Below are 14,598 nucleotides of genomic sequence, written 5' to 3' on the forward strand. Positions count from 1 at the left end.
CCCGTGGGGCTGAGCAGCGGGACGCCCCCATCCGTGGGCCTCAGGGTGGGAGCTCTGATGGCCGGCCCAGCCAGTTGGTGGCCCCCATCAGTTGTCAGGGAGGGGGACGAGGCTCTGGAGGACAGGCCAGCCCGGGTCTCTGGGCCTGATGGGGAGAGGAGGCCACCCCTATGTGGCTCTGACACCCTCAAAAAGGGTGCCCCTCCATGCTGGGGGGTCAGGGTGGGCTCCCTCTCAGTACCCCCTGCAGGCGCTCTCCTGGGTAGGGGGACCCAGAGACAGGGCTTGGTCCTCAGGGTGCCTGTGCCCCCAGGCCTCCCCTGCAAAGGCAAGTCTAAAGGGAAGAAGGTCTCGCTGGCTGCCGGGGGTAGAGACAGGGAGCTGGGTGGGCCGGGTGGCTTCTGGGACCCTCTCAGCTTGCCCAGCACCAAGAATGAGAGCCACACTGAATGAGAGGTGCTGGGCTGGGGCTGTGCTGGCAGCAGCTGGACAGGGGTGGCCGTGTGCCCTCAGGCTGCTCGTCTGGCAAGGGGACTGACAGATCCCCTCCCCTGTTTGCTGAGATCAAGGAGTGAGCAAAAATGAGGTGAGTGGGTTGTGAGTTTTATGAAATCCCTCTCTTTCGCTGGTGGCTAAGAATTGGACAGAGCGGCTTGGCTGCCCTTAGGGCTGGCACCCTGGAGGAGAAAGTGGCTCTAAAGCACCTGAATGGGACCCCCAGCCTCCCTGGGGCACACCTGATGTGGACTTACCGCCCTGGGGCCGACACCTGGCTTGGGAGTGTCCGCCCCATAGAGGCTCCAGGTTATCCACGGACCCCAGGCATGGCTCCTCAGGGGTGTTCCCAGGTCCCCAGGAAGGTCGCCCCGGGTCCCAGAGCGCACAGCCCCGGCGCCAGCCCCCTGCGCCCGCGGGGGAGGCAGGACCGCCCCCGCCCGCCCACCCGCAGCCCGGCGCTGTCACGTTCCAGCGCCTGACTCAGGCCGCGCGGGGCGGGGTGCCGGGAGGCGGCGCCGGCGCCCGCCTCGGCCCGGAGGCGGCACCAGGAAGCTCCCGCCCCGGCCGGAGCCGCCATGTAACCGGCGCCGCCCGGAGCCGAGCCGCGCGGGCCGCATCGACCCGCCGGCCATGGGGGACGAGGACGAGGACGAGGGCTGTGCGGTGGAGCTGCAGATCACGGAAGGTGGGGCAGGGGTGGCCCGGGGCGCAGGCCGGGGGATGGCTGCCCAGGCCGGCTGGGAGGGTTCGTGCACTGGCTGGGTTCATTTGCCCCCTGTGCCCGCAGCCAACCTGACCGGGCACGAGGAGAAGGTGGGCGTGGAGAACTTCCAGCTGCTCAAGGTGCTGGGCACGGGAGGTGAGGACCCCTATCCACCGGCAGGTGTCCCAGCCTGGTGCCCTGGGCCTCCCGCCTGCACACCCGCCTGGGTTGGGCCAGGCAGCCGGCAGTGCCCCCCACCCTCTCCCGGCACAGCCCGCCTTGCCTGCTTCGCCCTGCCCTGCCAGGGTTTGCATGCCCACTCCCAGGGCTGCTCCGCGTTGACATCGCTCCTCCCTGGAAGGTCCTCCCGGATTTGCCAACACTCTTGGGGGCTTGCACCCCTCCAGAGTGATTTCAGAGCTCCTCCCCTTGCGAGATGTGAGAGCCCTCTCCCCCACTTTGCAAACTCCCCACCTCGGGTTTGACCATCCTTCCCCTGTCTGCAAGCTCGTCTGCCTCCCTGCCTTGCATCCTCCCTCCTTTGCATCCTCTTGCATCTGTCTCATCTTCCACAGGTTTGCACATGACCCGCCCTCCACCCCACCCCACCCCACCCCACCCCCGCCCCCACTGCAGGCCTCCGGGAATTGTGCACCCGGCCACCTGGTTTGCACACCCCCTCCCTGGTTTTGCTGAGCACCCGCCTGGGGGTGTGCACACCTTTTCCTTAGAAGGCTCTGCCAGTTTTTGCACACCTGCCTCTCACCCCGGCTCCTTCCCCCAACTTGCACACCCTCCTGCGTTGGCATCACCCCCACCCTCACCAGTCTGCACCACCCTCCTGCTCATGGCCTACCCTCCACCCACTCGCTGCTCCCACAGCCTACGGGAAGGTGTTCCTGGTGCGGAAGGCGGGCGGGCACGACGCGGGGAAGCTGTACGCCATGAAGGTGCTGCGCAAGGCGGCGCTGGTGCAGCGTGCCAAGACGCAGGAGCACACGCGCACCGAGCGCTCTGTGCTGGAGCTGGTGCGCCAGGCGCCCTTCCTGGTCACACTGCACTATGCCTTCCAGACGGATGCCAAGCTGCACCTCATCCTGGGTAAGGGCAGGCACCTGCCGACCTTGGGGGCCATGGAAGTAGCCACCCATGGGGGCTACTTCCCAATTTCCGCACCCTCCCCCCCAGACTATGTGAACGGTGGTGAAATGTTCACCCACCTCTACCAGCGCCAGTACTTCAAGGAGGCTGAGGTGCGCGTGTATGGGGGCGAGATCGTGCTGGCCCTGGAGCACCTGCACAAGGTGGGTGAGGACCTGGCCACCTGGCTATGACCATCAGGGCTGGGGCTGGGCCCTAGAAGGCCTGGAAGTGTAGCAGCCTTGGGCTTTCTGAGGGGTGGTGGCCTCGGTGGGGACTGGAACTGCTTCCCTTAGGCCTCCTGGAAGGAAGGCCTCGGTGCTGCCTGGTGGGGTCTCCTCCCCGGGAGCCTCCTCGAAGGGGCTTTCCTCTCACAGGGAACTCGAGGCTGCTTCCTGGGGCCACATTCACAGAACTTCCTCAAAAGGAGAACTCATGCCTTGGCTCCCAAAGCCGTCATGAAATGGGGCTCCTCACATGGCTTTCCTCTCCCTGGGACCTCGGGACCTGCTCCCCTGGGGCCTCTCCATGATGTCCTCCTTCCTTGCTTTTACATCTTAAATGGATTTCCCTGTCCAATGGCCCAGTCCCACCCCGGGCCCCTCCAGCACTGGAGATCCCCTTCCCCAGGGACCCCGTGCAGGAATGGGAGCTGTAAGACTGGGGGGTGTCGGGGAGGGATCCTCAGTGCCCTCTTGCTCCTGCCAGCTGGGCATCATCTACCGAGATCTGAAGCTGGAGAACGTGCTGCTGGACTCTGATGGCCATGTCGTCCTCACGGACTTTGGGCTTAGCAAGGAGTTCCTGACGGAGGAGGTGAGTGAAGGGTGGTCTCGGCCTCCTGCACCCCCACGCGGGCCTTCCCTTCCCCACTCCTGCTCCAGGCCTGGTTCTGCATTGCTTGGGGGTGCAGAGGTGAGTAGATCTAGGCTCTGCCTTCGAGCAGCTCCCACTGCTCCGACCCTCGCAAGTCCAGCGAGTGTTACTCTGAGCCTTGGGGGTGGCTGGGTGTCCAAACGGGTCCTCTCGCCCTCCTAGAAAGAGCGGACTTTCTCCTTCTGCGGCACCATCGAGTACATGGCCCCTGAAATCATCCGCAGCAAATCAGGCCACGGCAAGGTGGGTTGGCAGGGGAGCGGGAGGCAGGGTGGAGTGAGGCAGGGGTGGCTGCAGGCTCTTACCCTGGCTCTGCCTGGCAGGCTGTGGACTGGTGGAGCCTGGGTATCCTACTCTTTGAGCTGCTGACGGGGGCCTCGCCCTTCACCCTGGAGGGCGAGAGGAACACACAGGCAGAGGTGTCTCGGTGAGCAGGGCTGGAAGCAGAGGGCGGCCGAGGGGCCTGGGCAGGGCTGGAGGGGGGGCTCGCTGCCCCTGACGCCCCCCCCAATCCTCCCAGACGGATCCTGAAGTGCTCCCCTCCCTTCCCCCCCCGGATCGGGCCAGTGGCACAGGACCTACTGCAGCGGCTACTTTGCAAGGAGCCCAAGAAGCGACTGGGTGCGGGACCCCAGGGGGCACAGGAAGTTAAGAACCACCCCTTCTTCCAGGTGAGGCTCCTCGCTCATCCCCATACCTCTCTACACACTCCGGGGCCGGGCTCCTGCTCTGGGTTGGGGGACACTGGGGGGACTGGCCAGTTTCACTTGATTTAGAAACCCTTCCAGATAAAGAAAGCAGGCTACTTTTCTCACCCATCGCTACTTAAAAAAAATTTTTTTTTATTGGAGTATAATTGCTTTACAATGTTGTGTTAGTTTCTGCCGTACAATGAATGGATCAGCTATTTGTATACCTATATCTCCTTCCTCTTGGACCTCGCTCCTCACCCCGCTCCCACCCCTCGAGGTCGTCACAGAGCACTGAGTTGAGCTTCCTCTGCTTTATGACATGTTCTCACTAGCGATCTATTTTACACATGGTAGTGTATCTATGTTAATCCTGAATCTAGAAAAATGATACAGATGAACCTATTTGCAGGGCAGGAATAGAGACATAGACATAGAGAATGGACATGTGGACACGGTGGGGGGGAAGGGGAGGGTGCGACGAATTGGGAGATTAGGATTGACATACATACACTGTCATCCATCTCTATTGAAACTTGGAAGATGTGTTCTTATGGGAAAGAATTCTAGGTTCATTGCCTGGTAGGGCTGGCAGGGACTTGAGAACGGATTCATCAGTCCTTTCATTGGACAGGTTCAGAGAAGCGAGGTGACCTGCCCGAGATCACACAGTGAAAGTGCAGAGCTGGGAACAGAGCACAGGTCTCCTGTCAGCCCACATCTTATGACTCTTAGCATCCACTCAGGGTTTTGGTCTTTGTACCTGTACAGTCTGTGTGCCTGTACTTCAGGTGGACATGTCTGAATTAGCCACGTGGGTTTTGTTCACTTGTTAAAAGCACACACAGGTTAGGGGCCGTGCAGAGTGAATTCCGTCCTTGTGAGATCTCGCTGGCTCAGGCACTGTGCGAGGCCAGCGTCATTGCCCAGCAGGACCCTGTAACAGTGAGCACCTGTGTCTTGGCCCCTTGCTTGCCGTATCTCATGTAAGCCTCGAAACCATCCTGATTACCCTCACCTTTACAGGGAGCAAACTGAGGTTCAGAGAGGTTATTTGCCCAAGATCACTGAGCCAAGTGATGGAGCTCAGATTTAAACCCAGGTCTGGGTGGCTTGAAGGCCCATGCTCTTAACTGTTATGTTCTGTTTACACGGGGGTATTAAATTTGCCTTGTCTGATGTAGTAACAAAAGCATCCGTTTATGGGGCACTTCTACTGGGTCAGGCACCCAGTTACCTTTGCTATGAGCACCATTTCCATGAATCTTCCCAGCAAGTACTGCCTGGAAGGGCCCTCAGAGAAGCTTTCGTGGACAGAAATCTAACTCTCCGGGGTGAAGATGTCCCTTTCTGGGTGAAGCAATGTCTGACTGAGCAATGTCAGTTTCCTTGAGTGAATTCCTCAACCCACCCTGAGCGCATGCTGGGCCCTGGATGCTGGGAGTAGGTGGACCAGTAGTCACACTGGAGAGGCCCCCAAGGTCTATGGTACCTTTATTCCCCCTTCTCTTCAGGCCCAGAACTGGGGCCTTCAAGCCCAAGCCAGGCTTCTAGGCTGCAAGTGACAAAAAAAGTCCAACTCAAGATGGTGATATCTGTGGAATAGTCTGGCTGCTAAGAACAGAGATCAGAATGACTAGGGATCTAAACAAGATAGAGGTCCATTTATTTATTTATTTTCTCACATAAAAGAGGTCCAGAGGTTGGCAGACTAGGGCTGCTGTGGTGTCTTCATGAAGCCAAGCTTGATTTTTTTTTTTTTTTTTTTGGCACACGGGCTTAGTTGCTCCGCGACATGTGGGATCTTCCTGGAGCTGGGATCGAACCCGTGACCTCTGCATTGGCAGGCGGATTCTTAACCACTGCGCCACCTAGGAAGCCCCAATTTTTTTTTTTTTTAAATGCTCCTCTTTTCTTAGCATGTAGCCTCCATCCCCAGAGTTGCCTCTTGATACAAGATGACTGCTGGAGCGCTTGCTATCTGAGTTGCTCTCCAGGTGGAAAGCGTGAAGAAGAAGGAGGGGAAGGGCAAAAAGGGCACTTAGCAACTCTTCACCCTCCTCTTCACGCTTTTTCCCTGGATTCCTACTACTAATTTTGCCTACAAGTAATTGGTCACTGCTAACTGCAAGGAATTTTGTAAAATACGATTTTTCAGTTGTGTATATTAGCTCCTGAAATAAAATTGGGGCTATAGTACTAAGGAAGACAAGGAGAATGGATGCTGGGCAGGCAACGAACAGGCTCTGCCACACTAGTTTAAACATAAAAAGGAAAGTTTTAGCTCCTATAAATGAGAAGTCCAAGGATAAGTGGTCTGGTTTCAGGCAAAGCTGAATCCAGGTGCTGAATCTATGTTATTAGGAATTTCTTTGTCTCTTGGTTCTGTTTTTCTGCACAGGTACTTTACCATTAGACATTGAGGGGGTCTCCAGCAGTTCCAGGCCCATATCCTCCCAGATTTAAGTCCAGAAGGAGAAAGAGATTTTTTTTTTTTTTTTTTTGCACACCAATTCTATTAAAAGTCCCAGAATTGGCTGAGTGTGGTGGATGGGTGGTTCTCCAAGGGAAATAGGGATTCTGTTATCAGAGGAAGGGAAACAGAAGCTGGGGAGGCAGGAAGAACAGCTTCCCACACAAATGCCAGTGAGACCTTTGCCTCACTGAGGAGCTGCCCGGTGAGGGTGGCCTGAGTGGACAGGGGTTTCTACTTCCTGCCCTTTGACCCCCTATCTCTCATGTCTTTTCTCCAGGGTCTGGATTGGGCTGCTCTGGCTTCCAGGAAGATTCCAGCTCCATTCCAACCCCAGATCCGCTCAGAGCTGGATGTGGGCAACTTTGCAGAGGAATTTACCCGGCTGGAGCCTGTCTACTCACCCCCTGGAAGCCCCCCACCTGGGGACCCTCGCATCTTCCAGGTGAGTGAGAGCTCACAGAACACAGATGTGGGGGAGGTGGGATGCTACTGCCAGCCTCAGCCCTGGTGACCTATGGGCACTGCACAGGCCCTGTGTCCTGATCAGGACTCAGCATCTCTAGATCCCTCCACTGGTGCGGAACCTGGAATTGTCAGTCATAGGGACCTCCTCAGCAGGACGTGTCTTTGAATTTCCTGGTTCATCTTGAAATTTCACGTTAACTTCCCTTCTTTTTTCATCATATCTATTGTTATGTAAAAACATTATTTAAAATTATTTACTTGCTTAAGGGAACACTTAAGAAGAGATCCCTTGTTTATACTGTGGCTTTGTGTGTCCCTTTGGCATACCATATGGCATTCCTGGGGGCATAGGCCCCCTCCACCCAGTTTTAGCAGCTTAGGCCTGTTGGACAAATCCAAATTCCTTTGCTCAGCATACAAGGCCTTGCACCATGTGGTCTTTGCTCAGCGCCCTAGCCTCAGTGCTCTCTGTTATTCTACTTGGTGCTCTAGCACCTCTGAACTGCAGAGAGGTTCCAGAACACACCTCTGTACCTTTGCATATGCGGTTCCCTCAACCTGGAGTTCCTTTCCTAGAGTTCCTTTGCCCACCTGGCAAAATTCAAGCCTTGCTGTCCAGTGCTGCCCCTGTGTGAATTCTTCCCTGCTCCTCTGGCCCTGGGTAGCCCTTTCCTTGTGCACCAGCCCTCTGCAGGCAAAACCTCCTTCTTCTTCTCTTTTTTTTAAATTAGTTAATTTATTTTATTTATTGGCTGCATTGGGTCTACGTTGCTACACGTGGGCTTTCTCTAGTTGCAGCGAGTAGGGGCTACTCTTCGTTGTGGGTGCGCGGGCTTAGTGCAGTGGCTTCCCTTGTTGCGGAGCATGGGCTCTAGGCGTGCGGGCTTCAGTAGTTGTGGCTTACAGGCTCTAGAGTGCAGGCACAGTAGTTGTGGCAGACGGGCTTGGTTGCTCCGCAGCATGTGGGATCTTCCCAGACCAGGGCTCTACCCGTGTCCCCTGCATTGGCAGGCAGATTCTTTACCACTGCGCCACCAGGGAAGCCTGCAAAACCTCCTTCTAAGCAGTTTGTGAGGTTGTATCCTGTCGCTGACTGAGACTGCCTCACCTGGTCCGAAGCTCCCAGCAGGCAGGGACTATGTGTTTAATTTCTGTGTCCCTGGGGCCAGCTTGGGGGCCTGGCCTGTAGCACACGGTCCATAAATGTTAAATAAGAATAGGCCAATGTCAAGTATGGATGGATCAGTCCCCTCTGTGAAGCTCTCACAAGTGACAGCTCTGTGTGTGAATATCCCTCAGTCTACTGGGATCCATCCTCGATCTCACAGTCCTAATGAGCAAGTTTTCTTGTGAATTAGTGGTTACTTTCATTCATTCATTTACTGATGCAAAAATATATATCGAGTACCTTCAATGTGCCAGGCACTGGGGACGTATCAATAAACTTGACAGACAGAAATCCTCCCCGTGTGGAGCCTGCATTCTAGTGCACAGTGGCACTGTATTTTTAGGAGAAAACAACACATCGTTAAAATTACCCTGAGAATCCCTTGAATTGCCAGGATGTGGATTGTTAGGAAAGACCAAGAATTAACTTAGCGTTCTCTTTACATTTCCTCAATACCCCCCACCGACCCTGCAGAGGAGGCCAAAGTTTGATTTCAAAGGAAGGAATATAGACTTTTTGTCCTTAGTGGGTACAGCTGAATTCTCATAAGCTGAGCATGTATGATGTCAGGCTACTGTTCTTTCACGCATTCAGCCCATCATATTCTGGGCCACTACCTGCTGCTAGATGATGCCCTTGGCCCTTGGGAGACCACTGTGATGAGAAAGGTGGAGTCACAGACTGGTGCGGGGACAGACATGGTCCCAAGTAATCATAGGCCAAGGTGCAGTAAAATGTCCACGCATCCTGTGTGTGCCAGGATGCAAAAGCAACATCCCCCCCACCCCTACTCCAGGGTTTTTCCTCAGGCCCCGCCGTCTTCCAGCTGGGTCTGGACCTCTGGGGACGCCATCTACCCCTCCAGCCCCCGATGCTCATCCACTCCTGACAACCCCCCTCTTCTGCCAGGGATACTCCTTCGTGGCGCCATCCATCCTGTTTGACCACAACAACGCGGTGATGACCGATGTGCTGGAAGCTTCTGGAGCTGGAGACCGGCCCGGTCGGGCAGCCTTGGCCAGGAGCGCCATGATGCAGGTGGGTTGGGCTAGGGTGGGGAGAAGTGGGCTTGGGGGCATCTGGGCTTGGGGACTACAGACCTGGCTTCACCAGGCGCTGGCTGTGGCTCCCGTGAGGTCCGGAGCCTCTCCGGGGGGTGGGGCGTGGCATGGCCGCAAGGCTCCCAGTAGGACCTCTGACGCGTCCCCTTCGCCCCCAGGACTCGCCTTTCTTTCAGCAGTATGAACTGGACCTGCGGGAACCCGCGTTGGGCCAGGGTAGCTTCTCCGTGTGTCGCCGCTGCCGCCAGCTACAGAGCGGCCAAGAGTTCGCGGTCAAAATCCTCAGCCGCAGGTGGGCGGGCCCGGGGTGGGCCGGGTTCTGCAGAGCGGATTCGGGGAGGGCGGGGCCGGAGGTCAGCCGTCCTGACCTCGTCTGCCCTGCCCCCAGGCTGGAGACGAACACGCAGCGCGAAGTGGCCGCCCTGCGGCTGTGCCAGTCGCACCCTAATGTGGTGAAGCTGCATGAAGTGCATCACGACCAGGTGACGCCTTCCTGAGCTGGGGCGGAGCGCAGGGACGCTAGAGGCTGCCCATGGAGGGCGGGGAGGGGGCGGGGAGGCGGACAGGAGGCGGGGCCTGAGAGCGCCGTGGGAGGGGCCTGAGGATCCTTGCGGGGGCCTGAGGACCCCAAGCGCAGGGAGGTGGGATTTGAGGGGAGTAGCGCCGGAGGACTGGAAGGCGGAGCTGAGGATGGCCAAGGGAACGGGCCAGGGGGAGGATTTATGGGGGCGAGTTTTAAGGTGGCCAAAGGGACGGGGGCCAGGAAAACAGCAGGGGGTACAACCTGAAGAGAGTCTTAAGGCGGTTCTTGGGGTGGTCTTGAGGTCTGGGTTCGAACAGGACCGAGCCTGAAGCTGGGGGCGGAGGGCGGGGGGGCGGAGCTTCATGTTGATCGCGGGGCGGGATCTGGCTGGGGGGTGGGGCCCGGCCCCGTCGGTGGGTGGTGACAGTAACCCAGGCGGTGACCGTGGCCCGTCGCGCCGCCCTCAGCTGCACACGTACCTGGTCCTGGAGCTACTGCAGGGTGGGGAGCTGCTGGAGCACATCCGCAAGAAGCGGCACTTCAGCGAGTCCGAGGCGAGCCAGATCCTGCGCAGCCTCGTGTCGGCCGTGAGCTTCATGCACGAGGAGGCGGGCGTGGTGCACCGCGACCTCAAGCCCGAGGTGGGCGCGGGGCCTCGGCGGACTGGGAGGGCTCTGGCGCGGAGGGCCAGTCTCTGACGGCAGCCTCGCCGCCCTCATAGAACATCCTGTACGCCGATGACACGCCCGGAGCCCCGGTGAAGATCATCGACTTCGGGTTCGCGCGGCTGCGCCCGCAGAGCCCTGCGGGGCCCATGCAGACGCCCTGCTTCACGCTGCAGTACGCGGCCCCCGAGCTGCTGGCGCAGCAGGGCTACGATGAATCCTGCGACCTCTGGAGCCTCGGCGTCATTCTGGTATGGGACGGGGTCTCCGAGGAGATGTCAGGGTCCCCGAGCCTGGGGACAGAAGTCCTCTTGGTGGGGGTGGCAGGGTTTGGTCTGAGGCTGGGGTCAGAAGCCATCCTAATACAGAGGCGTGGTCGCTCTGGTACTGGGGTCAGTACATCCTCGTTTTAGCAGTTGAAAGTCAAGAGTTCATCACCCATGGGCCTCAGGAGTTAGCCTCTTGGAGAGGGTGAATGGTCCTGCGGTGGGTTGTCAGTCTCCTGGCCTCCATTGGTCCCCTAGTCTGGACTGGTCTTACGTTTCACACACCCCCTCTCCCCCCCACCCCCCATCTCCCCCAGTACATGATGCTGTCGGGCCAGGTCCCCTTCCAGGGGGCCTCAGGCCAGGGCGGGCAGAGCCAGGCGGCGGAGATCATGTGCAAGATTCGCGAGGGACGCTTCTCCCTTGACGGGGAGGCCTGGCAAGGCGTATCTGAGGAAGCCAAGGAGCTGGTCCGAGGTGCGAAGCCAGAGGTCACAGATCTTGGTTGGGGAGGGGGAGGCCATGGGGTCGTGATGGGACAGGGATTGCCACTGGGTCAGGTGTCCTGGTGGGGGACTTGGGGCGGGGTGGGGGGGGAGAGGGGTTGATAGGACGTCTCTGGGGCACAGCCTCTACGCACGGGCCCCCAACACTTCCCCGCGCTGCCTCCAGGGCTCCTGACTGTGGACCCCAGCAAGCGGCTGAAGCTCGAGGGGCTGCGGGGCAGCTCGTGGCTGCAAGACGGCAGCGCGCGCTCTTCGCCTCCGCTCCGGACGCCCGACGTGCTGGAGTCCTCGGGGTCCGCCGTGCGCTCCGGGCTCAACGCCACCTTCATGGTGAGGGGCGGGGCCTGCGGGGGGTGGGGGACCGAGCCCGGAGAGGCGGGGCCTCCGGGAGGTGGCTCCGCAGAGTCCTGAAAGTTTGAGTTTCTCCCAGTCCAGGCCTCTGACCTGTCGGGGGCCTGACCTTTTGAGAGGCTGGAGGCCAAAGACTTGTTGGCCCTGACCTAGGGGGATGGGAAGGAGGGCCTGGGATGGGGGCCAAAGGTGGGGTTTGAAAGTGGAGGCCTAGCAGGTGGGACTTACGTCCTCCTTTCCGCCAGGCGTTCAACCGGGGCAAACGCGAGGGTTTCTTCCTGAAGAGCGTGGAAAACGCGCCGCTGGCCAAGCGGCGGAAACAGAAGCTGCGGAGCGCCGCCACATCCCGCCGCGTCTCCCCCGCGCCCGCCGCCCCGGGCCGAGCCCCCGCCGCCAAGGGAGCCCCCCGACGAGCCAACGGTCCCCTGCCCCCCTCCTAGCCCCCGCCACTGTGACTCCCACCCCCTTCGGGGCTGTGGTCCAGGAGGCCGGCTCGCGGCCCCCAGGCCTCCTGCATCGGCCCCGCCCCATCCCCAGGGATTGTCACCCTTCTCTCCCCTTCCCCCACCCCACCCCCAGACAGAGCAGATGTATTTTTATAAGCAGAGAAATTTTTTTAATGTCTTACCAGAATAGAGCTAGAGATGCAGGGAGGGAGGGGGCCTGCTGGGGAGTGGGGTGTGTGTGTGGGGGGGCGCTCTCTGCCAAGATACTGCCTCATCTGGTGGAAGGCACTTCACCCCCAGGGGGCTGCCCCGGCAGGGCAGGGCTCCTCCTCCATTTCTAAGCACTGAGTTGAGTTGCCACAGGGAGAAACTGGGACCTCTCCCCTGCCCTCCTCTGAGGTCCTGCTCTCGGGAGGGGGCACCCCTCAAGCTGTCACTTTACGGACTGTCTGTGCAATTATGTCCACCAAAGACCTGTGTTGGGGGGCTCAGTGAGAGGCCCTGGGGGACCCCATGAAGCATTTCTGCCTCACTTTGTGTCACCTGCTTCCCCCTATTGGGGCTAAGGAAGGAGGCAGGTGACCCCCTAAAAGGGGAGGCCCCCTTCTCACCCATCCCCTCCCCTTTGGCACAGCTGCCCCTAGCTTGGGGTGGGGCCTTGGGGGTCTGGGCTGGGCATCCACAGTCACTGCCTCAGCCCATCCAGGCTGTGCCTTTGACTTTAAAATAAAAGTCTACCCAGTGCTGTGTGGGGCATTCGTGTGTGTTATGTGTGGGGGCTGAGGTCTTGGGGCTAACTTCCAGCCAATGGGGACTTGGGCCTCAAAGAGGAGGGACAGGGCAGACCCTTCTTTGTAAGATGGTACCCTTTGTCCTTGGCTTTTGACATGAGGATCAAACAATCATCTTGGGTGTGTATCTGACAGCTCTGACATGTAGCATTTAGGATTCTCCTGATTGTAAATAATAGAAAACTAACCTAAACTTGCTTCAGCAGAACAGGATTTTTAGGCTTTTTGAACTACGCAGTCCAGGGGTAGCTTCAGGCAAGGCCTGGTCAGGATACAAACATGATCGGAGTCAGCTTCCCAGTCTCAGCTTTTTATTTTATTTATTTATTTTTTGGTGTTGTTGCAGACTGGAGGACTCTCCTTTTAGCCCCAAGATGGGTGGCATGTGCTCCAGGGAGCTACAGATTGAAATCTGGTGATAAAGAGGGTCTTGTTTTAGCATTCCCCAGGGGAATCCTGAGATGTACTCTGATTGGATCCACTTAGTTTAGGTGCCTACCCTGAACCAATCACTGTGGCCAGGGATGCAGTGTGCTGATTGGCTTAGATCCGAATCTTGGACTCCCCTCTGCAAGCTCCTTGGGTGGACCATCCCTTGGTGGTCCCTAGACAGAGGCCAGTTGGACAGGGCTTGGTGCCTGTCAGGGAGGGAGAGCAGGAGGGGAGCAGCTCATACCCATGGCCCTGGCAGTGATCAGAGTGTGGCCCTCTCACTGGGCCAGGGGGAGTGAGACTGCCGTTGTGTGATCCCTGCTGGGTGGTTGTGGCCATAGGGCAGATTGGCCTGAGCACCTCTGTGCCCCCCAGGTCAGGGCTATGTGTCCATACAGTGCAGATGTCCTGAGAGCCCCCCCCCCCAAGGACCTGCCTGGACAGTACTCTGGGCTGCTTCAGGCCCTCTCTACCTGTAGCCACCCTGTGGGGTCATCTCAGGGTGGACCTTCCCCTCTTATTCTGAGGTTTGCCTCTTAGAGGAGGAGGTAACTGGGAGGCCTGGGGATAGGAGCTGGGGCCCCAGAGATGCTCAAGTCAGGGCAAAGCCAGGTGGGCCTGGTGGGCAGGTGGGACCCCATGGGTGTGGATCAAAGGCAGTTGGGGGGTGTGAGGGGGAGGGAGGGGCCCAGGAGAAGGTCCGGAGAGGGGAGGGGAAAGCATCCCTAATTCTGACTCCTGTTTTACTGACCCTGTGATTTGAGAAAGTCACCTAACAGTCAGTCCCAGGCTTCCCCATTTGTCCAGAGGGAGTCATATGGCAGTTAGGATGAACTAGAGAATGAACACATGAGAGTGTGTTTAGTGAAGGTCAACACCTTGTCAAGGTCACTCAGCTAGAAGTGGCCTCCATCCTGGTGGTCTGATTCCAGACTTCCCTCAAACATAGGAGTTCTGTAGTGAGGATGGGCTTTAATTTTACCCCAAGGCTGGATGTTTGGATTGTTTAAAACTTTGTTTCTATCATAAATGATGAGGAGACAAGTTTGTACATAAATCTAGGCATTTAAAAAATCGCTTTATTGAGGGAATTCCCTGGCCGTCCAGTGGTTAGGACTCGGCATTTTCACTGCTGGGGCCTGGGCTCAATCCTTGGTTGGGGAACTAAGATCCCACAAGCTGCGTGGTGTGGCCAAAAAAAAAAAAAAAGCTTCATTGAGATACACTTTTTAATTGAGATATTATTCATATAACATATTAGTCACCCATTTGAGAAGACAATTCAGTGATTTATTTTTTTTTTTTTTAGTTCCCCAACCAGGGATTGAACTCGCAGTGAAAGTGGTGGGTCCTAACCACTGGACCACCAGGGAATTCCCCAGTGATTTTTAGAATATTCAGAGTTGTACAACCATCACTGCAATGTAGTTTTAGAACTCTTTTTTCACCTCCAAAAGAAACTCCATACCCCCTGGCTATCATTCTTCCTTTCCCTTGACCTTCCAGCCCTAGGCAACCACCCAACTGAATCCTGTTTTGTAG

At 57.7% G+C, this 14,598-nt stretch overlaps 1 protein-coding gene across 5 annotated transcripts; it reads left to right on the top strand.

Moving 5' to 3' along the window:
* The first annotated feature begins 984 nt into the window (after positions 1 to 984).
* On the top strand, positions 985 to 12,601 carry RPS6KA4 (ribosomal protein S6 kinase A4). Of its 5 annotated transcripts, none has more exons than XM_057727544.1 (17): positions 985 to 1,183; positions 1,286 to 1,357; positions 2,084 to 2,302; positions 2,390 to 2,505; positions 3,050 to 3,157; positions 3,380 to 3,460; positions 3,541 to 3,644; positions 3,738 to 3,888; positions 6,660 to 6,824; positions 8,925 to 9,053; positions 9,256 to 9,368; positions 9,465 to 9,558; positions 10,067 to 10,240; positions 10,321 to 10,515; positions 10,848 to 11,007; positions 11,160 to 11,366; positions 11,633 to 12,601. In XM_057727544.1, the coding sequence occupies exons 1-17, from the start codon at positions 1,129 to 1,131 to the stop codon at positions 12,172 to 12,174; spliced, it is 2,685 nt and encodes an 894-aa protein (XP_057583527.1). In that variant the 5' UTR covers positions 985 to 1,128; the 3' UTR covers positions 12,175 to 12,601. The 5 variants fall into 5 exon arrangements, with proteins under 5 accessions (XP_057583527.1, XP_057583526.1, XP_057583530.1 ...); XM_057727543.1 differs by having other exon boundaries at positions 989 to 1,183; positions 9,235 to 9,368; XM_057727547.1 differs by having other exon boundaries at positions 990 to 1,183; positions 11,203 to 11,366; positions 11,633 to 11,967.
* Positions 12,602 to 14,598: the final 1,997 nt, after the last annotated feature.

This window comes from Hippopotamus amphibius, chromosome 3 (genome assembly GCF_030028045.1).
Source record: "Hippopotamus amphibius kiboko isolate mHipAmp2 chromosome 3, mHipAmp2.hap2, whole genome shotgun sequence".
NCBI classification, from domain to species: Eukaryota; Metazoa; Chordata; class Mammalia; order Artiodactyla; family Hippopotamidae; genus Hippopotamus; species Hippopotamus amphibius.